The 27925-nt window shown below is 36.7% G+C and overlaps 1 protein-coding gene across 5 annotated transcripts; it reads right to left on the reverse strand.

The window, feature by feature from the left end:
* Nucleotides 1-157: 157 nt before the first annotated feature.
* Nucleotides 158-27816, reverse strand: ZC3H11A (zinc finger CCCH-type containing 11A). Of its 5 annotated transcripts, none has more exons than XM_061187471.1 (16): nt 27739-27816; nt 26268-26387; nt 19794-19917; nt 17719-17922; nt 17480-17596; nt 17143-17223; nt 15805-15915; nt 14933-14995; nt 13475-13573; nt 11323-11391; nt 4842-5345; nt 4257-4336; nt 3010-3334; nt 2231-2403; nt 1803-1870; nt 158-1386 (listed from the first exon to the last, which is right to left on the reverse strand). In XM_061187471.1, exons 1-16 carry the CDS (start codon nt 27790-27792, stop codon nt 1128-1130), a joined length of 2451 nt encoding a protein of 816 aa, XP_061043454.1. In that variant the 5' UTR covers nt 27793-27816; the 3' UTR covers nt 158-1127. The 5 variants fall into 5 exon arrangements, with proteins under 5 accessions (XP_061043454.1, XP_061043452.1, XP_061043453.1 ...); XM_061187469.1 differs by having other exon boundaries at nt 3004-3334; XM_061187470.1 differs by having other exon boundaries at nt 4842-5348.
* Nucleotides 27817-27925: the final 109 nt, after the last annotated feature.

Consider the following 27925-nt stretch of genomic DNA (forward strand, 5'->3'; position numbering starts at 1 on the left):
TGTTCCTTCACAGTCTAAACCTTGAGGTGATATGAAGGAGACCAACATCAAGAAAAGAAAATTCAATTCGGAAATGAAGAAAACTGGAAGGTATACAATACACCCCCAGAGCATCTCGATAATCCCTGCTACAGTACAGTTCAGCATACTGCTACAGTCCATAGATAAATAATGGCAGCTTGAATGAGTTCATTTCCGCCCCCCTCAGATGTTTAAAGGGCACCAAATAAATACTGGGCAAGAGGAGTTTGCTAGGAGAATTAGAAATTAAAAGTTAACCAATTTTTATCCCTGTGATAATTCAATGCTAGTAAGGTGGCAAGTACTGAAGAAGAGAAGGGACAACTTTCTTACTAAAAAATAAATTCCTGTAATCATTATGTCACCATCTCTTATTAAGAGTCCAAGGAATCCCAGAAATAGAAAATTAGTTTCAGAGGACCCCTGAGGCACTTTAAAGCCTTAAAAATTACAGTAATAATAAATCAGCTATTGCTCTTCAGAGGCTTACAGAGCAGTAGAAGCATGAAAATCACATCCAAAAAGTTATGTCCAGATTACAGGTTTCCTGAGCTGCTCAGCTGTCTCTAAAAGCTTAGTTGAATTCTCCAAATACCTTTAAAAAGATGTACAATTTAACACAGACTGAGTGGATTTTTTTTAGTGGTGGCATGAAATTTGGTCCTTAATGGTAGCAGCTGTCTTCATCCTTTTCAAACGCAGGTAACAATAGGTACATTAGGACAATACATAAAAGAAATAATACAACAAAGGGGAAAAAAGCCAAAACTGACAAACACCTCAAGGAGTCACTAAGTTTTCTTGTACCCTTTCACTTAGGTCTTCCACTCAGTCTTTTTGTGGAGAGAGGGTAAGACAGAACTTTTTTCTCAAAGATGCTAAACAATGGCATCAAATGGACAAAATGACTATCAAGGGACTTTAAAAATCTGACTCCAAGGAATCCAGAACACACATGGATAATTCAGAGGTATACTTCTTATTTGGGGAAAATTCTAGACTAAAGAAATGATCATTTTGGATAAATGTTATAATAGATTAAACTAAGTCCAGTTTTTGGTGAGTCTTTTTTTTGTGTTTTTGTTTTAAATGTTCTACTACCACCTTCAGCTATCAATCATTTCTGATAGCTCAAGCAGAAGGTCATCTTCATCCTTCCCAGGATCTAGGTCAATCTCAGCTTCTAATTTGCCTCCTGAAATCTCCCATATTAATTTCTCAAAATCATCCTCCATAGAGAGTAGGGGCTTTCCTGTTGAGGCAGAGCTGAGTCGGCGAGTTTTTGCGGCCACCTGGGATGAGGAAGGGCCAGATACTTCTGGTGGGGAAGGATCTGAAGAGGACTGGGTTGGAGGCAGCACAAAACTGTAAGAAAAAAAACCCCAAAAGATTATTAGATAATTGCCCTTCATCAATGGTTGGCTGGACCACCCAGTCTCAGGTACACAAAGAATTTTAGCAAAGAATTGTTTCTGAAGACACACATAAACAAAGAATTGTTTTACTGATTTGGGATAAAGCATTTTCATCCTTTAAAGGAGACTCCAGACAGGTGTTTAAAAACTGTTTTCAATAATACAGGCAAAATATAAACAACAGCACCTAAAAAGAACAGCAACCCTGAATATCATGTTTTCCTGCAATTAATTTGAAGTTTAGCAGATTTATTTAGATGTGGCTAAACTGTAAATTTTTCAAATTATTTAGCAGTGTTATTCTCTAGAGAGCATAAACAATAATAGCGGCCTAAATTTTGGTTAAAAAGAATTGCAAGGTATTACCTGTCTCTAGGTTTTTCTGTCTCAGGCACAGTGACTGATTTGTCTTCAGAGAGAAGTGGGACAACAGCCTACAAAAGTGAGAGTAAGGTAATTCAGTGGGAGAGTCAGGCTTTTAAATTTGAGCAGATTCATTTTCTTTGCTGCCTTCTTAGAACCATTCTTTAAGCCTGGGAATCCAAGAATAAATCCAAAGATTGAGGGTATAACTAAGCAAAATATCTTAATTAGGTTAAAAAAAAAAACTCACCCTGCCACTGCAAATGTTTAAGCTGTAAACATAATATGCAGTAACAACCTAAACAACTAAAATGCTTAGGAATTGACAGAAACAATTACACATAATACAGAGAGAGCTAACAGAGAATTTAATCTTGCCCACTTTCCTACCACACAGACTAAAGCACCACTGAGTTGGATTTACTTCTTACCACAGCTGCTTTTTTCGCTGGGCTTTTCTGCAAGACACTGCTGGAGGTGAGTGGTTTCACAGCTGCAATGACAGCAGAGTGGACCTCCACTGCCTTGCGTTTTGGGGCCCGTCTGGGTGATGAGACAGCTTTAACCACAGATGGCTTCACATTCACTTTAGGTTTAGGTTTAGCTACAAGACAGAAAATATCTGATTAAAAGCTAGAATAATCCCCTTTTTACATGGAGAATAATTCAGAATATCAAAATTCCTTCTCAGCAATAGAAACAGCACAAATAAGTAAAAAACGAACCAACCAACTAACCAAAAAAGAAAACCAGACTGAAAATGATCCACCAGCAATCTGCACTACACTTGGCCGTAATATATACACACACACGTGTATATATACACACATGTATCTACGTGTGTGTATATATATGTATACACACACACACTCTCTCTCTCTCTCTCTCTCAAACAATTCCTTTCAGTGCCTCTTGAATTTGCTACTGCTCTTTGCTTCCCTGGTGTTTTTCTCCTTCAAAACCAGAGGGAAAAGGCACCATGGAAAGTTTTAGACAAAGCTTTATAAACAGCAATTTTAAATTGCGAAAAAGGAACTCATCTAGTCTTTCTGTCTTCTTAAATAGAATTTTCAGAAATATTACTACCCACCTGTGTGACCAGTATACAAAGGCAAATAAAATTCAACCCAACTATTGCCAGGCAGTCACTGAAACTTGGTAATTTTGAAATTCTAAAGCAAAATGCACTAGAAAAAACATTCACCTTTACCCCTTTTTTCCAAGGTCTGTGTTGCACCTTTCACATTCAGTTTTGAGTCCCCAATCCCTGAGGTTTCTACCTCTGTCTTCTGGGGTAATTTTGAAGGAGGCCGTTTAGTCAGGAGCCGTGTGATGTCTGGCACGGTAGTGAGCACTGGTTTCTCTGCTAACTGGGTATTGCAAGTGTCTAAATCTCCCCGAAGGAGTGTCAAAACTGATTTTTCCTTCTGTGAGGTTCCCTTCTCCGACAGTTTCTGCACATGCTTTTCTCTCACTGTCTCACATCTCTTGACTTGAATTTTAGTGATGTCAACTGCTGTGGTCTCATCTGAAGTCTATGGATAAATTTAAACGACAGAATTAAAATCTAGTACCTCCAACAACCTGTCTGATAATTATTGTTTATAAATTACCAAGCTAACATCTAAGTCAAGCAAAGTTTCACATGATCTAGAACACAAGAGCTTTTGCCTTTTATATGATATTAAATAGAAAGATCAAGATAAAAGATTAAAGATGTGTGGAACAATAAAAACCCAAATTCTACAAGCTAGTATCATGACCGTAAGTCTAACACAAATGGTTCCTAATCAGACACTTGCACAAAGATGTATGTACAAAGACGTTCATTATCTTAACTGGGTAAAACAAAATCCAGTCCAGAAACAGACTATATTTGTGTAATAGAACACTATGTGGCCGGTAAAAGCAATCGTCTTAAAGAATTATTAATATGGTAAAGTTAAAGCAGGCTGCAAAATGATACACTGTAGAGTTCTCGCCTATGTTCTAAATATGAGTTAAACATTAAACAAGTTCACGTACATACATATACAAAGAAAAGGCCTGAAAGAAATGCATGAAAAAAACTAAATAATTGCCAGGCAGTCACTGAAACTTGGTAATTTTGGACTGTGGACTGTGGAATTATAGGGTTCCTCATTCTTTTTAAAAAATAAAAGTTCCTGAGTTTTATAAATGAGTAGCATTACTCTCAAAGGCAAGGGAAGAACTTAGTTTAAAAAATATGAATGGCCAATTAAAAACACCTTTAAAAGGGCAGAAAACACCGATATACACAGAAGTACAGAAAACTCTCATAGAAAATTATAAGCATAGTGGAAGACTGTTTACCTGGATATATCAGTGAAGTGTTAAATAGAAAACTTATAAACTAAAACTAAAAAGCACATATACCATTCATCTAGCCTTTGCTTGCCACGGACAAAATTATAAAATGATTCTAAATAAACTCACCTCTTTAGCCTCTGTTCTAGTAACACTGCTCTGAGAAGCAACAACACTTTCTTCTTTAAGTTTCCTCTCTTCTTTTATACCTAGATTCACATTAAACACATCGTTAGTAATTTTATTCATGCTGCAACCTCGTAACAGATGAAGTTACACAAAACTTTTCTTAATAAAAGTAATAAGATAGGACAAATAAAAATTGTGGACAAAATCTATTTAGTCCTCAAACAGATTCAAAATGCACATTAAAATAACAAGGTCTCTATACAGTTGCTGTAAAGAAAGAGCTTAACCACTTTTTTTGGGGGTGGGGTGGGGGTGGGTGTTGGCACGCCTCACAGCTTGTGGGATCTTAGTTCCCCAACCAGGGATCGAACCCATACCCCCTGCAGTGGAAGCACAGAGTCCTAACCACTGGACTGCCAGCTTAACTTCTTTCAGTGCCCAGCTTAACTTCTTTTAATCCAGTGGTTTTCAAAGTTATCTGAGTAAAGAAAAGTTCTCACAGAATTCCTACGAATATCCTGTGGAATACTGCCCTTTGAAATATTATCTGGGGAAGTGGTACTACAGACCAAGTTCTTTTGTTACCTGTTTTTTTAGTGATCTGGAGAAGCCGTCTTGCCCCTGGGGTGGCCTCAGGCTGAGGCTGGGAGCTGGTGCTGCTCTCAGAACTCTGCTGCATCCTCAGAGCCTTCTCCAGTTTAATTTCCTCCAGCGTCTTGATATGCACTTCCTGCATAGACTTCGCTCTACCTGCAGGTTCCTCTGATTGTCCTCTGCTGGCTACTACAGGTGGCAAAACCACTGTTTTTTTAATTTCATTATCAGTCTTTAGCTTGATGCAGGTTACGTCCTTTCTGCTTTTTTGTCTCTCTGCTTCCTGCTGCCGGTGTTTCTTTTCAGCCAAGACCTCAGAGAACGTTTTGATTCGGATAGTGGAGGAGGTTCTTGTTCCTGTTGTAGAATCATCAACTTTTGAAGGTCCTTCTGTCTTGAGTTTAGTTTGCAATTCTCCACGTTTCTGACTGGCTCTTTCGAGAAGAATTTCTTCTAATGTCTTCACGTGGATCTCACCAACTTTAGTAACTCTCTCTGCTTTCATGGGGGAAAAACAAATCACTGTACTTGGGTTTCATCTCTTAATGACTTATGATCTCTCTATTCTTGGATCAGGACAGAGTCCAATAGAGTGGTATCACTTAGGCAAGCAATTAAAATGGTCAAAAGCACATTAGTTTCAACCTCAATTTTAGATAATGCCCCTCAAGGAAAACTCTTAGGAGGCAAAAATTAGTGATTTGGATTGCTATTCAGAAGCTTATTCTTGAGGATCCTGAAAGCCATTTACTAGTTAGAGAAGCTTGTCATTATAAATCTTACCAATAAAAATAAATTCTTCCATTTGTGCACAGATATAAACACATGCTAGACACTATGCTAGAAATATAATGGCAAGCAAAATGCAAACTCTGCCCACATGTACTGATAGTTCGCAGTCTAACGGACCAATAATTAAACAACGACAAAGTATGGTAATGATAACAGCTTTCATAAAGGAGGTAAAGTTGACCCTTAAACAATACAGGGGTTGGGATGGGGTATTGGGGCACCAACTCCTATGCAGTTGAAAACCCGCATATGTAACTTTACAGTATCCATGGTTCTGCATCTGCAGATTCAACCAACCAACCATGGAACGTGTAGTACTGTAGTACATACTTATTGAAAACAAATCCACGTATAAGTGGACCCACGCAGCTCAAACCCATGTTGTTCAAGGGTCAATTGTATAATGCTATGTAGGAGCATACAGCAAGAACACCAACCTTTTTCTACAGATTGGTTAAGGGAAGCTTTTCAGAGTAATATTTAAGTGACACCGAAAGGATGAAAAGGAAGTAAAACACATGACAAGACAGAAGAAAAATGAGAAAGGCCCAGAGACTGGCATGCCACTGAAGAGCTATTTTTAATGATACATTAATCATTCTATATTTGTTTAAACTAAAGAGAAAATTTCACACTTGGCACATACGCCTGTCCTCATTACTGAAGGGCCTAAAGAAAGAAATAATGAAGCGATGTGAGAAAAATAAGAACAATTTGGAGATTATACACACACATATTTAATCACCAACACCTTTTAAAGAAAGATCAAAACAAAAAATATCCTTTTACAACCTTAAACATATCACTTCTGTCTCACCTTCTGAATCTTTGAATATGCTGTCCCTTCTATATGGAATATTCCCTACTGGTCTCATTTCTCCTGCTGTTTAGTTAGTTTAAAGTGAGTTCAGGTTAGAACCTGATGCCCTCCAGTCTAGTTTGTTTCTCTGATCACAGCACTGATCACACAGTATGGTAACTCCTTGTAATTCCAACCATACTAGATACTTCATGAGAACAGTGACTATGTTTAATTATTTTAGTACAGTACCTGTTACAGAGGAAGCACTCACTGATTTTCTTAGGTTTTTTAAATAAAAATTCTTCCATTTCAAGATGGTAGTCTGATCTCAAAACCACCACTTTAAGAAAGTATGTGAATATGGTCAGTGGTTAAGAATCCGCCTGCCAATGCAGGAGACACGAGTTCAATCCCTGGTCCAGGAAGATCCCACATGCCACGGAGCAACTAAGCCAGTGCACCACAACTACTGAGCTTGCGCTCTAGAGCCCGTGAGCCACAACTACTGAGCCCTCGTGCCACAACTACTGAAGCCTGCCCACGCTCCACAACAAGAGAAGCCACCACAACGAGAAGGCCACACAACGAAGAGTAGCTCCCACTCGTCACAAAGTAGAGAAAGCCCGCGTGCAGCAACAGAGACCCAACGCAGCCAAAAATAAATAAATAATACATGTATTTAAAAAAAAAAAAAAAGAATGTGAATGGTGACACAGAGACCTTGTTTCCCTACACTACAAAATTTCATCAAAACAATAGAGAAGACATTAAAAGAATAAATCCACAATAGCAATGGAAAACAAGGATGCTACTGGCAGAACATAAATTTGAGGAATTTGAGACAGAAAGATGTCTGAAATTAGAGAAACAGAAAAAGAATAGATAAAACCATAGGAGTGAGATCTGTTCTTCAAAAAACAGGCAAAGAAAACTGCCAAACTAGTATGAAAATTAACAGTGGTATAAATTAAGGATGGTTTACAACAGAACAGCTGGATCAATCAAGACCTTCTCCTGAGAACTGCTCCCTAAAAACAGGAGAATCTGTCAGGGAAGGGAGCACATTATGAGGATGTTGGGGCTGAAAAGAAGTAGAGCGTGAAAATTTCAGGCTTTCACAAATGCCAAGAAGAAAAAGGAGAGGTGAGGGAGAAAAGTAAAAAGCAAAGCTAGAAAATGAAACTAGTTGCACTCTGAAAGTAAAGAAAGGCTTTCTTACTGTAGCAATCATATGAGCCCTCAGCCTTGCAGCCTGCAACCGACACAAGCTGCCATTTAGTGCACCGTCTCTACTTAGGCAAACAGATCTCCCAGCCAGGAGAGAGGACCACTTGGGAAAAAGACCTTTAGGATCACGGGCCCAGTGATTCTAGGTTGTAAGAAACCTAGGCCCAGTACTTACAACTATGAAAAAGCAACATTAAAAATGAACCAAAATGAAGAGAAGCAATGAGGAAGACAAAATAACATACAAACCCATTAAAAAAAAAAAAAGATTCAAATTAGAAACCCCAATCAATGAAACAGAATAGAGAGCCCAGAAATAAACCCACATGCCTACGGTCAATTAATCTTAGACAAAGGAAGCAAGAATATACAATGGAGAAAACACAGTCTCTTCAGCAAGTGGTGCTGGAAAAGCTGGACAGCAGCATGTAAAATCAATGAAGTTAGAACACACCCTCACACCACCATGTACAAAAATAAACTCAAAACGGCTTAAAGACTTAAATATAAGACATGACACCATAAAACTTAGAAGAGAACATAGGCAAAACATTCTCTGACATAAATCGTACCAATGTTTTCTTAAGTCAGTCTCCCAAGGCAATAGAAATTAAAGCAAACAAAAACAAAAACAAAACAACCAAATGGGACCTAATCAAACTTACAAGCTTTCATACAGCAAAGGAAACCATAAACAAAAAGAAAAGACAACCTACAGACAGGGAGAAAAATATCTGCCAATGATGCGCCCAACAAGGGCTTAATTTCCAAAATATAGAGACAGCTCATACAACTCAACAATTAAAAAAAAAAAACGCAATCGAAAAATGGGCAGAAAACCTAAATAGACATTTTCCCAAAGACATACTGATGGCCAACAGGCACATGAAAAGATGCTCAACATCACTAGTTATTAGAGAAATGCAAATCAAAACTACAATGAGGCACACTGGTCAGAATGGCCATCATCAAAAAGCCTACAAACAACAAATGCTGGAGAGGGTGTGGAGAAAAAGGGACTCTCCTACACTGCTGGTGGGAATGTAAACTGGTGTAGCACTATGGAAAACAGTATGGAGGGTCCTCAAAAAACTAAAAATAGAATTTCCATATGATCGTGCAATCCCACTCCTGGGCGTATATCCAGAGAAAAATATAATTCGAAAAGATACATGCACCCTGATATTCACTGCAGCACTACTTACAATAGCCAAGACATGGAAGCAACCTAAATGTCCACTAACAGATGAATGGATAAAGAAGATGTGGTACATATATACAATGGAATACTACTCAGCCATAAAAAATGAAATAATGCCATTTCCAGCAACATGGATGGAACTAGAGATTATCATACTAAGTGAAGTAAGCAGAAAGAGAAAGACAAATACCATATACTATCACTTACATGTGGAATCTAAAATATGACACAAATGAACTTATCTATGAAACTGAAATAGACTCACAGACATAGAGAGTAGACTTGTGGTTACCAAGGGCGGGTGGGGTGGAGGAGGGATGGATTAGGAGTTTGGGATTAGGAGATGCAAACTATTACATATAGGATGGATAAACAACAAGGTCCTACTTATAGCACAGGGAACTATATTCACTATCCTGTGATAAACCATAATGGAAAAAATACGAAAAAGAATGTGTATAGATGTATAAATGAATCACTCTGCTATACAGTAGAAATTAATGCAACACTGTAAACCAACTATATACTTCAACAAAATACATTTTTAAAAATAAAAAATAAATTACTTTTAAAAAAAGAAAGAAGCCCCAGAACTGCCTGAAATCAGGCTGTACAAAAGGAGAAATCAGAGAACTAAAAAAAGTTCTTGGAAAACAAAAAGCCAAGTGACAAAATAAATCCAACCTAATTAAAAAAAAAAAAAAAGACAAGGCTAGTAGAATATCAGCCATCTAGAACAGGGTCAGCAAACTATAGTCCATGGGCCAAATCTGGCCATGGTCTAAATTTTATAAATAAAGCTTTACTGGAACACAGCTACACTAATTCATTTACATATTGCAAATGGCTGCTTTCACACTACAGTGGCAGAGTTGAGTAGTTGCAACAAGAGATTGTGAACCTCAAAGCCTAAAATATTTACCATCCGATCCTTCATAGGAAAAGTTTGTCAATTCCTAATATAACCAAGCAAAAGTCATAGAAAGTGAGGCAAAAAAACAAAGGAATGGAAAGTATGAAGGCAAGGTTAAGACACATGGAGCATATGTCCAAAAGTTCCAACATCTAATAACAATTCCATAAAGAGAAAACAAAAAGAAGGGTGGGGAGGACATACTCAAAGAAATTAGAGGAATATTTTCTACAACTAAAAAAGTTAAGTCCTTAGATTCAAACGGCCCACTAAACACTGAGCATAATGAACAAAAAGATCCATGTTTAGATCTATCATAGTGAAGTCCCAGCCTAGTAGGAAGAAAAAAGAGGAAATCCTCAAAGTTTCTGAAGAGTAAATTCAGGTTGTTTACAAAAGAATGTTTGACATCAGATTCCCTTTTTATGATACTTATCCTTATCTAAAGATAAGGATAGGATGAAAAAGGAAAAGCACAGGCTAACACCGTTCATACATATAGATATAAAAATTTAAATGCATTACTGAATCCAGCAATATTTTAATAAAAAAGCTGGATGGTTGAATACACAAAATGTTCATTTTATTATTCTTTAAAATTGTACATAGGTATATACACTTAGGTAGTTATATCTCACAATTTTAAAAGTCTAAAAATTAGAGTACAGGAGGAATATGATGAAGAAAATTAAAATTACTTAAAAGTTCAACACCCATATAGGAACCTTGAGAAAAAGTGTGTATGTCATCCTAGGATATATAATATTTGACTAAAGGAGTACTTTTAAATATACTCTAGGCTTTAGTAAATAAGATAAAAAATAACTTCAAGAATAAAGGATCTTAATGGAAATTGTGGCTCAAGAACGAGTTATTAATCTAAAGAATTAAATTCTGACAACACCACAAATATTCTTGTAAAAAATTAAATAAACTGTATTAAATATATATTTAATCTAAAAAAAAAAAAAAAAAGTTCAACACCCAGATAAAACCAATGTTAATATTTCGGTGTATCTTTTTTTCTAGGCATATATTTTTATAAAACTGGAAATCATCTCATATGTATGTGGACATTTTCCCTAAGGAATATGTTTCTATAATAAGAAAATAAACTTCATTCCCCACCCCCCCCCAAAAAAGATTCGTATGTTGCCCTAAGACAAAAGCACTGTGTATACTTTCATAACCTTTCTTCGTTCAATACAAGGGGATAAGTTTCCCATATCATTATTGTTCAGAACATGACTTTTCATGACAGCAATTATTTTAGTACATAACTATCTTAATTCCTTTTTGTTAGCTTTTTAGATTATTTCTAATTTCTGGTTATTAATGCTATCATAAACAATCATTTTGCCACCTTTAACTACAAAAAGAGAACTCATTCCAGTGAGAAAACTATTACTTAAAAAGCAAACCCACAAAAAACAGAAAACATAAGCCCCAACATAACTCAAAAGGTAAACTGGAGAAAAAGCAAAGATTCTAACAGCAAGGAAAAAAATATCAGGAGCTGGCATTAGAGTTTACCTACCTGCTGCCTCCTCATTGTTTAGACCAGCTGACATGCCTAATCGCTCCTTCAGAGACTTGGAAACTTGAACTGTTTGGGGAAAAAAAAAAAAAAAAGTTGGGGACTTCCCTGGTGGTGCAGTGGTTAAGAATCCGCCTGCCAATGCAGGAGACACGGGTTCAAGCCCTGCTCCGGGAAGATCCCACATGCTGCAGAGCAACTAAGCCCGTGCGCCACAACTACTGAGCCTGCGCTCTAGAGCCCGTGAGCTACAACTACTGAAGTCCATGCGCCTAGAGCCCACAGCAATCAATCAATCAATCAATCAATAAATGAACACTGTCTTTAAAAAAAAAAGTTGAACAGAGACTTTTTATAGGTCAAAAATCTTTTTCAAAGGTCACAAATTAGGCTTATACTTGTTTTCTAATGAAAATGCTTTTCAAAAATCTATTCAGGTCTTAGAACTTTTCTTCTTCACAGTACAGATAGATCTATACAAATAATGGATTCTCTAGAGCACTTTGGAAAGCACAAAGAAAAAGTCCTCTCTTTTACATCTGAAGAGCAAAAATTAGTGAATTGAAGGAAATAATTTTGTTACTGTGCAACATTCTAAAATCTTATCATTCTAAAATCTTATTGGCATCAAAAGGTTTTTTCCCCCCTAGATCCATCTGAAATATGCTCTTTAGTTATGAGAGTCTTCAATACGATTGATAGGCAAAAGGGAAGGAAATTTGACTGCAAAGAAAAAAAGTAATTTCTGTTTACAGCTTTCAGAATATAAGAAAGCCCCCAAACAAGAACATCTACTCATCAAAGCCTCTTGGGCTAGGGGAGAAGTGGAAAGAAGTATCTTATCTTAGGCAGAAGTTAAAACTAAACACAACAAGGAAAAAAACACCTTTTTTTTTTTTTTTGTAGGTAATTAACACCACTGTTTCACTGCAAGTGAGACAAGGGGAAAAAAATCCAACCCTTTACTTCCTTCTATAAATAAAACTTCAACTATAAAATCATTCTAACTTCCAAATATCTCTCAAATTAGTCTGCATCTCTTCATACCAACTTCTAGAACACTAAATCTATGCCATTAACTCCTCTTGCCTGGATTATTTTAACAGCCTGCTAACTCATTCCTGGACAGCACTCTTATACCCTTTCTCCATATTTTAGATGATGGTTCCAAAATGCCAATATGAGGATCTCTGATCCTTGTTTATAACTTTCCCATTGTTTGCTACTATCTTAGGATAAGCCCAAACTCTCTAATATGGCTTAAAAGGTTCTATTATCAGCGGTCCCCAAACTTTTTGGCACCAGGGACCGGTTTCGTGGAAGACAATTTTTCCACGGACCCAGGGTGGGGAGGGGGTGGTTTTGGGATGATTCAAGCACATTATGTTTATTGTGCATTTATTTCTATTATTATTACATTGTAACATATAATTAAATAATTATACAACTCACCATAATGCTGACAGGAGGCAGAGCTCAGGGGGTAATGCAAGCTATGGGGAGTGGCTGTAAATACAGATGAAGCTTCGCTTGCTCACCTGCTGCTCACCTCCTGCTGTGCGGCCCGGTTCCTAACAGGCCACGGACCGCTACCTGTCCGTGGCCCAGGGGTTGGGGACTCCTGCTCTATATGACCAATCCCTTCTTCCTCTCCAGTTACCATGCTCTTCATTCCAATTCTGATTCAGACACAGTGAGTCCCTTGAGCTCTGTGCCTTCTGTGTATTATACTCTCTGCCTCTGGCCCTTCAACTTTACCTGGCTAAATCATGTTTCAGGTCTAAGCTTCAATATCATTTCCTCTGGGAACCTTTCCCTGACAGATGGTGAGATTAGGTGCCCTTCCTATGTGCTCCCATAACACTGTGTACTTTCTCTGTCACAGAATTTATCACAATATGTGGAAGAATTCCTATCTGCCATTATACTACAAGCTCCTGAGGTCTGTGACGGTGTTTATTTTTATCCAATGGTGTCTACCTAGAATCCAGCAGAGTAAACATTCAAATGTTTGTTGAACGAATAATAAAACAGACACAAGAAGATAATAATCTTATTAACCTGAACAAAAAGAATGACAAACCATACCTGTTAACATTACAAGAGACAAGCGTCAGGATTACACACACAAAGTATATTAGAACAAAAGTACCTTTCTTTGGTGTTCTGTCAGTGTTAGTCTCTGGAGCTTCAACTTTCTTCCCTAGCCTTTGTGCAAGGCTACGCTTTAATGGAGGATCACTGTCACCACCTACAAACAGAGAGAGGGAACTCAGTTTAAGATTTCAAGTCAATCTTTAGCAAGGTCAAGGAATACAAGCAAAAACAGACAATGTAGAATAATTCTGTAAGTTTTCTGCATTTATATGATGTGTTCATTCACTAGCTTCCTTATAACTCAATGTTAGAGAAGGAATAAAAATGTCCCAGAAAAAAGAGGTAAGGAAGGAGACAAAAAAATTAGAATGCACAAATTAACATTTACCAAATAACTAAAACTATAAATGGAGGATTATAAACCCTGATTAAAGCTGAAATTCAGGATTAGGAATATGTGAAAAAAAAAATCTTCATGCACAAAAAAAATCTTTAACTAGCCAACTGTTGAATTCTAGGTTGAACTGTGATTAAATACAACTGGGATGATTAGGAGGACAGCAAAAGAACCATAAAATTTAAAATTTTCCAGGGACATGAAGACTCCAAAGGCCAAAGAGCCCCTTTCTTCAATCCCAGATAAGAAATCTAAGGTTATGAAAGATGCTGTATCTTAACCAAGTCACCAATTAGTGACAGAGCCAGGACCTGAACCAAGTTTCCTGACTCCTGGTTTATTGCATTACATTGCTCAATACAAGCTGTTTAAATGTCACAAGTTTTAAAAACTATTCTTTGGATCACTTGACTGAAGGTAGAACTTTAGCAGGGTCCCATAAAAACTTTAAAGACCCTACACAGAATGTACTTTTCTCTCTCCTCTTATTTGTAATTTAAATATACAACCCCAAATCACAAAGTTTATTACACATATGCTGATATTAAAATAGATTATTTCCATAATTTTTTACCTAAATTTCTCAGGCAGCGAGAATAGTATAAAACAAAACACAAAACAGATAAGATTTCATATTCATAAGCACATTTTAAAGGAGTATGAAGGAACCTCTGAAGTCAGATAAGATTTTCAAAATAATTATTTTGAGACAGATACACTAGGGTCAGTATACAATAATTCAGTTACATGGTAAAATACTTCCCTAAGTATAAAATAGCACTAATAAATTCAAGGACTGAATTTATATTAACTGGACACTTTGTTTTCCCTCTAAAAACTCAAATTTCAATTTATCCATAGAAACAGAGATATTCTTTACTCTTTTTTAAACCGAGTACCTTCTAAAAAGTTGGCCATAATCTAATTAAAACATTATAAATTTGTATAACTTCGCACATGTCAAAAACATGAAAAGATTTTATACATGCTTTCAGCCAGAAATACAAGGGAGTTAATATCAATATTGACAGAGCATTTGTATAAAGAGAATCTTGGAGGAGATATGTAATGCACAAACAAGCAGAAAACAAAGGATATGCTCAAAACTTATCTCACCTCCTGAAAATTTTCGTCTCCCCAGTCTCTCGGTTAGACTCGATCTTACCAAAGGTTCTTCTCCTAAAATGGCAAAAACAGAATTTCTCTACCATTAGCCAATTTTTCCATATTCAGTAACTACTAATGGGTACAAAGTATGCTCTGATATTACAGTCTCTTGGAAATCAGATCTCAGTCTTAAGGAAAACTACCCACATTAAAAGAAAAAAAAAAAAATCAACCTATTAAATAATAATTTAAATAACCAAATGCACAGCCCAAAGGGAAGCAATAGCACAGTCCTAATTAATAGTAGCCAAGTACACAAAGACAAGCTGTGTCTAACCAACTGATTATAAAACCCAACTATACCTTTGCTTGTGCACTTCCATATGTTAAATGAAATCATACTTTACTCCACTGCTAACTCTCCTATATAACGTTCCATGATCACCCCAGCAAGAAGTGAGATCTCTTTCCTCTGATTCTTTGTTGTCTGAATGGCACATTTTAATGTATCTGCATACTACAATTACTTGTGTCATATTCCTTATCAGATTTAAAACTAGTAAGGGAAAAGACTTTTACATTTTTCTATAACTTAAAAGGTTTATTACAGTTCTTTACTTACAATGGACAGTCAATAAATTTGTTGGATAAAATAAACAGTATATGTAAAAATCAAATACAATACATAATGTGAGAGCTGCATGATTAAGAATTTCATCTTTTTAAACAGTAGGGTCAAATGCACTAATTTTTCATCGTTCTATCCAATCAACATACTGAAGTCTCCCTGCAAATCCACCAATATACCAACCCAAGCATTTTGCTCTCCCAGTCATTTAAAAGTAGTAGGCTGACACCTCTTAAGACCTACCTATACCCACCTTGTTTGTTGGACAGAGTTACTGTCCTCACCACAGTCCGGACATTTTCTTTTTCAGGACCTGGAATGGGCTGTGGTTGAAGTAAAAGACTGGAAACTCCCGAAGAACCTTCTAAATATAGAGAGTCAAAGAACAGTAAATAATTTATGGAAAATAAAGCTATCAGAAGTCAAGAAATTCTGCTTTTGAGACCAGGTAAATCCAACACAGACCACTGGACTACAAGTCAATCAGTTTTTCTGTTCCCGTTTGCCCACAGTGAAATGGAGTAGGGAAAGGGGAGATAATCTTATTTTTTATCTGCCTTTGGCACAATGTGAAAGTAAAATATAAAACTGTTTTGAGTGACTCAGGCACTCAATGTACTTTTATTTACTAGGAAGGCTAACATTATTCTAAACTTAACCTCAGAAGCACATCAGCTATTAAGTGTGTCAATTCAATATTTTCCATCTATATTCAATCATCTGCAAAACACAACTCCAAAGTTGCTATGGAACAATCTTTAGCAAGAAGGCACTTAGAACCAACCATTTGATTCTCTCTAAATACATTTCACACTATATAATTTTTAGGGTTGGAAATACAGATCGACCAGGCTAAGGCAAGCACCAGAAGAAAATCCTAGCAGCTCTTGAGGAAGAATTCATCTACTACAAAATAAACTTTTTCCTCTTTTAAATAATAATTTAGGGAATTCCCTGGCGGTCCAGAGGTCAGGACTCCATGCTTCCACTCCAGGGGGCACGGGTTCGATACCCGGTTGGGGAATTAAGATCCCGCAAATCATGCAATGCGTTCAAAAAAAAAAAAAAAAGCTTATATGCTATTCTTTAGAGTTACATTTCTCAAAATAAACAAGTTCTTTCAGGTTCTTCATTGTACATGCCTAACTCTGAACAGTTAGGGACTGAAACAGCTGCAATGGGTTAAAAAAGCAACTGTGATTTAAATAAGACTGTGTTTTACTTCAAAGAAGCCACAAAAATCAAAATCTATTTGCTCATTTTGGTTGGTGTCAAGTGTCCTTATTATCAGAAGTATCTTTTTTTTTTTGGCTGCATTGGGTCTTCATTGCTGCAGAAGTGTCCTTTCTATTCTTCTCTAGCAACATTCAATACTCCGTGTCAGGATTTCCCTGGTGGTCCAATGGTTAAGACTCCATGCTCCCAACGCAGGGGGCCTGGGTTCCATCCCTGGTCAGGGAACTAGATCCCACATGCATGCCGCAACTAAGGAACCCGCTTGCTGCAACTGAGACCCGGGGGAACCAAGTCAATAAATTAATTTATTTATTAAAAAAAAAAATCCTCCATGTCAAAACTCCTGATAACTCACCACCTTGCTTCTTTGATTTTTCCTTCATTTTCTTTGATTTAATTTCTTCAAGAGTTTTTATCCCAAAATTCAAACATTCACCTAAGAATGCAAATAGCAACCACATGAGGAACCAGCACCATTTCACCTTTGCATTTTATTTGTACACAGCTGGCATTCAAATGTTTGTTCAATGAATAAGAGAAATTGTGTGTGTGTGTGTATAATGGGCGCAAGGAAGATGGAGGTGGTGGTAATCATGAACTAAATTTCAAAGGTATTTAAAATAGTCTGGGCTCACTCAACAGTGCTGTAAGATTTATGAGCAGGAACCAGCATCAATATAGCCTCTTCTTACCTTGTTTTAAATTGACCCCAGGTTTCCGGGCAGAAGCCACTCGTAATCCGTTATGAACTTCAGGAGTTGGTTGCAGGGTAGGTGTTTTGGTTTCATCACCTTCCTCAGAAAACTGATCTATATTATCAGAATTTAAGGCAAATTTCCAATTAAAAACAGGTCTAGAGCTTCAAGTCTGATTCTAATTCACTAAGTTACCCTGATCATTTACTTGCCTTAAAGAAAGAGCTAAAGCTTACCATCATCATCTTCATCATCATCTGCAGCATTGATTACCACTGGTGGATGTGTAGGGCTAGGAACATTTTCTGAACTTTCCACTTTCATAACACTTCGCAGTTGAGGAGAGGGATTAGACTGGACAGATAATTTGTTCTGCTGAACTGTGAGCTGGCCAGCCTTCACTTCCTCTTCTGGTGACTCAGGCACAGTGGGCAACACAGCTAGACGTACAAAGTTAGTCATAAATTAAAAATAGAAGATACAGTCCCAATTCATCAAAAATCTCCAACAGAACAGTATGGAGGTTCTTTAAAAAACTAAAAATATAGCTACCACATATCCCAGCAATCCCACTACTGGGCAAATACCCTGAGAAAACCATAATTCAAAAAGAGTCATGTACCACAGTGGTCATTGCAGCTCTATTTACAATAGCCAGGACATGGAAGCAATCTAAGTGTCCATCGACAGATGAATGGATAAAGAAGATGTGGCACATATATACAATAGAATATTACTCAACCATAAAAAGAAATGAAATTGAGTTATTGGTAGTGAGGTGGATGGACCTAGAGTCTGTCATACAGAGTGAAGTAAGTCAGAAAGAGAAAAACAAATACCGTATGCTAACACATATATATGGAATCTAAAAAAAAAAATGGTTCTGATGAACCTAGGGGCAGGACAGGAATAAACACATAGACGTAAAGAATGGACTTGAGGACATGGGGAGGGGGAAGGGTAAGCTGGGACGAAGTGAGAGAGTAACACTGACATATATACACTACCAAATGTAAAACAGATAGCTAGTGGGAAGCAGCTGCATAGCACAGGGAGATCAGCTTGGTGCTTTGTGACCACCTAGAAGGGTGGGATAGGGAGGGTGGGAGGGAGACGCAAGAGGGAGGAGATATGGGGATATATGCATATGTATAGCTGATTCACTTTGTTATAAAGCAGAAACTAACACACCGTTGTAAAGCAATTATACTCCAATAAAGATGTTTAAAAAAAAAAAAATCTCCAACCACCTATCATAAGTTTGGTGATTTTCTTTGAGCATTATGTCCTTTTAATTTATGTCTTTTAATTAAAATTTTAATCTAATTTTTAATTTCCCCATTTTCCCAATTAGGTTTTAAACTCCCAGGGAGGGAAAACGTGGCTTTCAGCTAATAACTATTCACTGCACGTAAACACACTCAAAGTGGGTGCTCAAAACAGAGAATAAACAGGAAGCTAGATGCACAGTAACTATTTACAAATTCTAGATGTTAAATTTTAATACCGAAATCCTAGGCTTTTTGATCAAGCAGCTTTTTAAAGAGATAGCGGGCAATACTTCTGAATTAAACCAGAAAGGAGTGAGCCTTTTTTCCCCTTAAATAGAGATAAAAATATATATCCATTAAATTTTAATCACATAGCAGATGTGGCTTTTAAATGGCTGATCACTCCACTAGGAAATCACTTTAAAAGGACTTTAGAAATAAATACTAGCTTTTGGCAGAGTGTAAGTTTCATTTTAGATTACACCCTAGAGCAGGGGCAGGGTTAGCAAATGTTTTTCTGTAAAGAGGTATATAGTAAATATTTTAGGCCTTGTAGATCTTGTCTCAACTACTCAACTCTGAAGCAGTAGCACAAAATCTGGCCACAGAAAATATATAAACAAATGGGCAGGGCTTCATTTCAATAAATCTTTATTTTACAAAACAGGTGGAAGACCAGACTTGCCAACACCCCTGGCCTGGAGAATCAAGTTTCTTTTGAAAATCTCTATAGATATGATAAGAAAATGGGAAATGAGGTAATAAGCTATAGTAATCTAAACTATCTTGCCAAGAAACATTTGTGAAGCAGCATGGATTCTGGCAACAAAGTTTTAATTGTGACTGCTATTTTATTGGCTTATGACTGTGTACAAGTCATTTAACCTTAATAAAGTTCAGTTCCCTCACCTGTGAAGTGAAAATAATACTGCTCTCTCACAAGACTAAAAGAAGGCAATGTTTATAAAGTACTCTGTACATTGTACATGTAGGTATTCTTTATATAATAGCTATTCTTTTAAAATTGAAACGAATCTCACTTTTGCTTGGAGGTAGGAAAAGGCCATCAACAAAACGTCCTCTGTTGTGATGAAAAGCACAGTTTAGTTTCTGACATCCCACTGGCTGATTTTCCCAATAACAAGGAATCTCACTGCGTTTTTTCTGTAAGAGGAAAAACACATTGTTTTCAAATAAAAAACAGTGTGACCTGTATTAATTTGGTCATGTTTTCTGGACAAAGTTCATACAAGGTTAAAAAATCTGAGGCATGTGAAATGATTTTGAGTATGAGGAAGAAGGGTTGCTGAAAGTAACATATTCTAGCATGACAGAGAGATGAAAGGAGCAGGGAAGTAGTCTGCTATTCTTTCCTCCTTGCCCTCATCCTTGAACTCCTAAATGTCTACATTTAATTTAGAAAAGCACGGTAATATAGTAGGTAAGATTATGGAATCAAAGATAAGAGTCAGAATCTCTATTATGTTACTTATTGACCGTGTGATGTCAAATAATTTAATACCTCTTAGTCTCACTTTCCTCAGCTATAAAATGGGAGTAACAGTAGCTATTAATTAGTTTCTCATGAGAATTAAATGAAATAATGCACATGAAGCACTTAGCACACAGAAAAGACTCAATAAACTGCAGTTATTATTTGAAGCTGAGAGTTCAAGACTTGGAAAAATTCTTCCCATTCGTGACTTCTAAAGGTTCATGTAACACACTAGGATGGTATTTTTCCTTCCCAAGCTACCTCGCTCTTATAAAGGGGAACAAGAAAAACAAGAATACCGGTAAATCTAGAATGATTTGCTGGATAACAGGATATATGTCCAAGAGAAATACATACATAAGTTCTAATATACACATTAGATGTATATAAAGAATATTCAAAGAACACTATTTGTAACAGCTCCAAAATGGAAACAAACCAAATGTACATCAACACTAGAATGGATAAATACATTGTAGTATATTCATAAAATACAATGCTATCCTGTAATGAGAGGGAATAAACTTAACACCATGGGTGTAGAACGAAAGAAGCCAGACACAAAAGAGCACATACTGTATGATTCCATTTATGTAAAGACCAAAACAGGCAAACTCCTCTATTGCAGAGTAGTCAAGACGGTGATTAGTTTTGGGGGTGTGGTGAGTGACAATGAAGAGATAAAGGGGGAAGACAGAGTGTTAGAAATGTTCTATTTCTTGATCAGGGTGCTAGTCTAGTAAGTATATTCACTTTGTGAAAATTCTTCAACTTGTAAGATTATGATATGTACACATTTCTATATATACTTTAACAAATAGTTCAATAAAGAAAAAGAAAAAAAAAGACGTGATAAGCACTTCTGAAAAGCAACTAAATTCTGATTAATAACCTGCATTATGTTGGATCTCTCATAATAAGCAGCCTAAGGATTAAATTTCCGGGAAAGAACAGAAGCACTACTTCAGAAATGTTTAAATATGGAGGAAAGAAACAGAGGAACAATGACCATTACAAAAAGATCCTTAAATGTATCAAAAAGGGTGAAGATCCCAATATCTACTATACTGGGAGATTGATAATTTGATAATACACTGTGTTGGTAGGGATGTGGAAGAATCATGGAGTCCCACATACTGATAATGAAAATATAAATTAGCTCAACATCTCTGAAAGGTGATTGGGTAAAAACTATGTAAAAAATTTATGTCCTGCACTTACTGCCGCATATTTTAAGAAAGTACAGCAAATAACTTTGCCTCTGAAAAAACTGGATAGTATTTATTAGTCTCCCGTTACACTTAAAAGGTAGGTATAATAGATACCATTGTTTTTTAGAATAACAACAATTATTCTATTACTCCTTGAGGCAGAATCTAATGCCAATCTTCCTTGCTCCTGGATTTGTGTTTGCTTAAGTTTTTACTTCTTTCCTGAAAGCAATCTTCAAATTACTGGATGACTACTGTGAGAGCATCCTCTTTATACAGGAGTCACATGACATTTATTTGATCTGTTTAATACTTTTACTGAATTTTGTTTCAAAATAAAAAGTAATACATAAGCAATGAAGATGACTTGGAAAATAAAATTAATGCCTGTTAGGCCATTACCCAGTGAGAGTCACTTATTTTGGTATAGAATTCTTTTTCTTAAAAAACAAAAACAAAAACCTGTAGAATGTATTGATTCACACTTAAAAGAAAGTTGTTCCATATAATTCTGTACATTTTCACTTAGCAACACATCCTCCATAGTAACATATGATTACTCCTTTAACTTTTTAATAGTAACATAGCACATGGTCCAAAGATATACAGTTAATGCTCACATTATTTAATTAGCAAATACTGAACCATTCTGCTCAAGGAAACAGAGTTGGGTTCCTGAAAGCTCCTGGTCACATTCTCATCAAGTGATCAATACATAATCTTGTTTTATGTGTGTCTGTGTTTAAAGACACCTTATTTAATAAATATCATTGGGGACTTCCCTGGTGGCGCAGTGGTTAAGAATCCGCCTGCCAATGTAGGGGACACAGGTTCAATCCCTGGTCTGGGAAGATCCCACATGCTGCGGAGCAACTAAGCCCATGTGCCACAACTACTGAAGCCCGCATGCCCTAGAGCCCGCACACCACAACTACTGAAGCCCGCGCACTCCAGGGCCTGTGTGCCGCAACTACTGAAGCCTGTGTGCCTAGAGCCAGTGCTCCACAATGAGAAGCCACCACAATGAGAAGCCCACACACCGCAATGAAGAGTAGCCCCCACTCGCTGCAACTAGAGAAAGCCTGTGCACAGCAACGAAGACCCAATGCAGCCAAAAATAAATAAAATTTTAATAAATAAATAAATATCATTGATTCATTAACACTGAACTCAAGGTCAATAGCGCTGTAACTCACACCTGAATGAAGCTTATCGAGCACTCGTGTTTTCTACACAAGGCACGTAAGAGCTTTCTTGCACTTAGGGACATTACATACAGCACTTCAGCACTACACTTGGGGGCCATTTAAAACAGCAAAATCACAAACAAAAAGCACAAAAATGCAAACAAACATGGCACTAAATAGATCATGAAGAGGACATCTGTACTGATTTTGGGGTTATAAATAAATTTTAGCATATATACAAATTTGCAAATATGGAACCCATGAATAATGAAAGTCGATGCATCTAGAAAGGGGGGTATACAGTAAAACGACTCCTTACCAATCCCGTCGCCCCTCTCCTATAGTCATTGTTGTTAGGTTTCTCCTTTATACTTCCAGAGATATTTAAAATGCATATACGAGTGAAAAATAAATTCTTTTCCTTATCTTTTTTTTAAACACAAATGGTAGTATATTACACACTTTATTCTGTCCTTTGCTTTTTCAGTGACACTATATCCTGATCTTTTCATATAAATAAATAAGTAGTATCCCTTTAAAATTTTTTGGTAACAGCTGCCCAGCACTCCACTGTATGAATGTAATAAAATTTATTTTAAATGAAGGTTCGGTTGCTTCATACACTTTACATATTACAAATTATGTTACAATGAGTAATTCTGCATAGATCTCATTTTGCACATGAGTACAGATGAGACAAAGGTACAAGCAGTTAGTAGTTTTGAAAGATGCAGCCAAACAAGCCTCTGTGCAAAAAAGAGTTAACAGAGTAGCCCTAAGCCTGCAGTCCTCAGATAGCCTGCTTGTAAGGCTGGCCCTTTCCTGGCATGTGGGAAATTGGCTCTTAGAATGCTCCTGGTCAGTTAACTGATCACTGTGCCTAGACTGTTCATGCAAACAATATGGCTTATGCTGAACACCTGACATCTTTCTAGGAGACTAGAGTTTTGGTATGTGTTAGGTAGAGGGTGCCTATATGACCAGCCCCAATAAAAAAATTTGGATGCTGATCTAATGGGCTTCCCTGGGCAAAAACACCCCACACATGTTGCTGCATTTTCACCACTGGGGGAAGTGTATGTTCTTTGTGACCCCTTATGGGAGGGAAAGATAATAAAAGAAACCCACACATGGATTCCTCCAGACTCTGTGTTTTTTTCTTTTATGATCAGTGTATCCTTACTATATCACTGTAATAAATCTTAGCCATGAATAAACCATATGCCAAGTCCCATGAGTTTTTTAGAAAATCTCCAAACGCAGATGTTCTTAGAGACTGACACACCTTTCCTAGGAGTTGTGCCAGTTTACACTCTGCTCACAATGTTACAACATGATTTTTTGAAAGTTCCAGAGTATTTCTTTTTCTGAATGTATTTAGTGAATTCCCTATTTGGAAGACAGCATAGAATGTAGTTGAGAGACCATAAATCTGAAACCAGAATGGAGTAGTTATTTATATAACCACAGGCATACAAATTGCATATTTAGTCTCTTTCTTCTTTCCCCACCCCCTCTCAAACAATTCAGTCCAAAGTCATTAGGTGAAGCTGAGAGAGGCAGGCATTCATGTTGGGAGAGGGAAGGGCAAGTGGCCCAGAGCAAGGTGTTGGAGGTTGACTGAGATGAGGAAGGTATCCACGTGACAAGGTGGAACCGGCATAGGGTGTCAGGGTTAGTAAGGCATTTGTGTAGGAGGATGGCCTGGCACAAGGTTGGCGTCTGAGAAGGGTGAGCAAGGCTTTTATGCAGAAGGGATCCTAATGTAGGGTGAGGAGGGTATACTCATGGAGTGTCAGCCTAGAATGGGCATCAAAGATCAAGTGGGGTGAGGAAGGCAGGCTCTTCTGATTGGGTCCTGGTACAGTCAGAGAATGAGCAGGGTGAGGAAAACAAGCATCTCACATGGGAGGGCTGCCCAACACAGAGTATCAAAGCCCAAGGATGTGAAAAAGGCATCCATGGTGGGGAAGAGAGATCCGGAGCAGGGTGAGGAAGGAGTCCTCACAGTGGAGCAAGGTGGGAGGCCTGCCCTGGTACAGGATGTCAGAATCGAAACAAGGTGAGAAAGACGTCCTGTGCAGGAGCAGCCTCATGTGACATCAGAGCCTGAGAGGAAGAAATAGGCTGTGATACACTGTCTAGTTTACATAACTAGGGGACTGATCAAATAAGATTAAGAACAATGGAAATCAAGTTTTGGAGAAGAGAGTTACAAGTATGAATAAGAAGCCTAGACAAAGCCCTGTAGTGTTGGTAAATTGGAAGCATCTATGTGAACTCATGATTTTCAATACATAAAGTAATACACAATGATATAAATGTATGTATATACATTTATATATTCCTCTGTTCTGTCCACTGCATGCCTGGAAGCAGTGACACTCCAGGAGCAGTTACACTAGAAGGAACCAAGCCTCCTTGCAGAAATGGCTGATTCCACAACTGGAGGAGGAAAAGTACCAGATGAACCTGGATAACCTTGTTAGGCCACAAAGTGAAGACGTGTTCAAAGAATGATGGAAACATCAAAAAGACACAAAAACCAGCTTTAAGGTCTCTTACTGGCCCAAACTGAGTCAACCTGAGGATAAAAAGTGATAGTAGTGACATATAACACATTGAATAAAATAGGAAACCATGAGTTCACACATAAAAAGCTAGAAAAAAAACCTTGAGAATTTGATGAGGAATGGGATAATTACAAGGTCTCCAAGTTCCTCTCCACAAAATACTTACTAAATACAAAAAGGAAAACTTTATAGTGAAGCAATCTGGTGGATACCACCTTAATGAAGTGATCAAAGTTAACAACACCAGTAATGGGATAATTAAAATTGTACGCCACCCAATGGAAAGCAATGAGAAGAATAACACCTCTGTGATATTCCTGCCAAATACACATGATCTGAATTTAGTAATGAGAAAATATCAGATAAACCCAAATTGAGGAACACTCTACAGAATAACTGTCCTAAAACTACCAAAAATGTCAAGGCCAATGAAAGGCAAGAAAAGACTAACTGTTCGAGACAGAAGGAGACTGAAGAGTTATGGCAACTATATGCAACACTTGATTCTGGACTCACTCCTACTGCAATAAAGGATATCACTAGTACAATGGCAAAACTTGAATGGGATCTGAGGATTCAATGAAAATAATACATATATGTTAATTTTCTAATTTTGATGGTTGTATCACAGTTATGTAAAAGAGTATCTTTCTTGTTTGTAGGAAACAGTCATGAAAGTATTTGGAAGTGATAGGAAATGTCAGTAATTTACCCCTAAATGGCTTAGAAGAAAGTTTTATAATACTGTACTTGCAACTTTTCTCTAAGTTCAGATTCCTTTAAAATAAACATACAAATATTCCCCAAATATACATATATAATTTTTACACTTTGGACAGATTACCAAACTACCTTTAAGAAATACGATACCAATTCATACCATATAACATCTAGATATTAAGTGAACATTTTAATGAGAAAAATTTCACTAGGTCATTAAAAAAATTTAACCCACATGTTATATGAAATGCTATTTTTTACCCCCATATTTTTTTATTGGCCCATCAGGACACAAGACTACTTACTATAATACAAACTGAAAACTTACATCAATCTCCATGTGCCGAAACCTGCACACCTGTCGAAAACAGCGCCCTTCCTGCCATAATGTGCAAACAGTTTCATTGCCTAATGCAGCTTCACAGTGACGGAATGGACAGCTGTCACCCTGTGAACAAAGAGAATAATACAGAAAAGAACTGTGGTACCAAACTAGATCCCAGGCAAAATGTTCACTGTACATTTCTTGGTATCTAGACAAACACAAAAACAAAAAGGAGTAAGGAGAGACAGGTAAAGTAGAAAACAACTGAGATGAGATGACACGAACAATCTGAGGTCAACAAATTTTTAATTTCCTAAAACCTATTTCTTGACAGCATCCTATATCTGATGTGACAATATGAATGACACAAGCTGAGAGATGGGGCTGAAAAAGACAAGTGGGAGTATTAGGTACTCTTTAAAAATATATTTTACTGTTAATCTTCAAAACCATTTCATACATCCTGACTTGTGTAACTAGCTTTTAATGGAACATTATAAAGTAAGTTAATAGATTAGAATTTAAGTATAATTCCATACTTCACTATGTATTTCATACAACGTTAATATCTGAAACAAAATGCTACTATTGTGCAACTTGCTATATAAAATCAAAGCTTTGCTCAAAACTGACAATTTTAAACATAGCACCAATATGATTTAAGAAAAATTTTTGAAAAAAAAATCTGAAACAAAATGCTATTGTGCAACTTGCTATATAAAATCAAAGCTTTGCTCAAAACTGACAATTTTAAACATAGCACCAATATGATTTAAGAAAAATTTTTGAAAAAAAAAATCTGAAACAAAATGCTATTGTGCAACTTGCTATATAAAATCAAAGCTTTGCTCAAAACTGACAATTTTAAACATAGCACCAATATGATTTAAGAAAAATTTTTGAAAAATAATATACAAGTATAGAATCAGTCATAAAGGAACAACAGAAAATAGCAGACAGATCTAAATGGAGCTATAGAAGAATCAAGCTGAAAAACAGGAAGCTCTGACAAAGAAAAAGCAATAAAGCTGCAAAAGCTTATTTAGAAGAGTGGCTTTAGTATTCAGCAGGAAATCTGAAGCAAAAAGTCAAATCCAACCCACGACAATTTCTACAAGTACAATACAACCCACCCATTCATTTAACACAAATAAGAGCAAATTGGCCAGCCACAGTAAAAGTGCTCCTAATTCCAAAAGCACCCTGAACAGATTAATTACAGCTAGAAGAACACTGAATGATGATTAAATGCTATGAACCTTTTTATTTTTGGAGAATATGGAGAACATAAAATGAAGAGAAAAAAATGATGAAGAATGAATTCCCTTAGGAATGCTACCCTTTACTAAAAAACTGACAGCAGATAATAAATAGCTGAGCAAAACATAAAGACGACTTGGTATATTGGGAAAATCGTATCCAATTTTATTAGGGAAATCACAGAAAGAAATGATTTAGAGATGCCAATTCTTACTTTAGTACATGTAGAATAGAAAAAAAAATAGCAGTCTTCTCCTTGATTAGGCATGCTGAGTAGATCCTCAGATGAGAAGTGGCTTCTTGAAAACAAGCCACTGCTTCCTCAAGGCGAGGACCAGCTCCAAGTCCTCTTGAAATGGGTTTAATCTTCCAAAAGACAACTCAATCACAGAAATTGTCTT

This window comes from Eubalaena glacialis, chromosome 3, assembly GCF_028564815.1.
Source record: "Eubalaena glacialis isolate mEubGla1 chromosome 3, mEubGla1.1.hap2.+ XY, whole genome shotgun sequence".
Taxonomy (NCBI): domain Eukaryota; kingdom Metazoa; phylum Chordata; class Mammalia; order Artiodactyla; family Balaenidae; genus Eubalaena; species Eubalaena glacialis.

Excerpts from the sequence above, each read along its gene's own strand:
- ZC3H11A (XM_061187468.1), bottom strand. The coding sequence starts at position 27,792 with ATGCCTAATCAAGGAGAAGACTGCTATTTTTTTTTCTATTCTACATGT. Across the intron at positions 14,996-15,804 it reads AACTCTGTCCAACAAACAAG|GAGAAGAACCTTTGGTAAGA; the intron begins GTGGGTATAGGT and ends TTGCCATTTTAG. Across the intron at positions 4,337-4,841 it reads CCAGATCACTAAAAAAACAG|GTATAAAAGAAGAGAGGAAA; the intron begins GTAACAAAAGAA and ends ATGTGAATCTAG.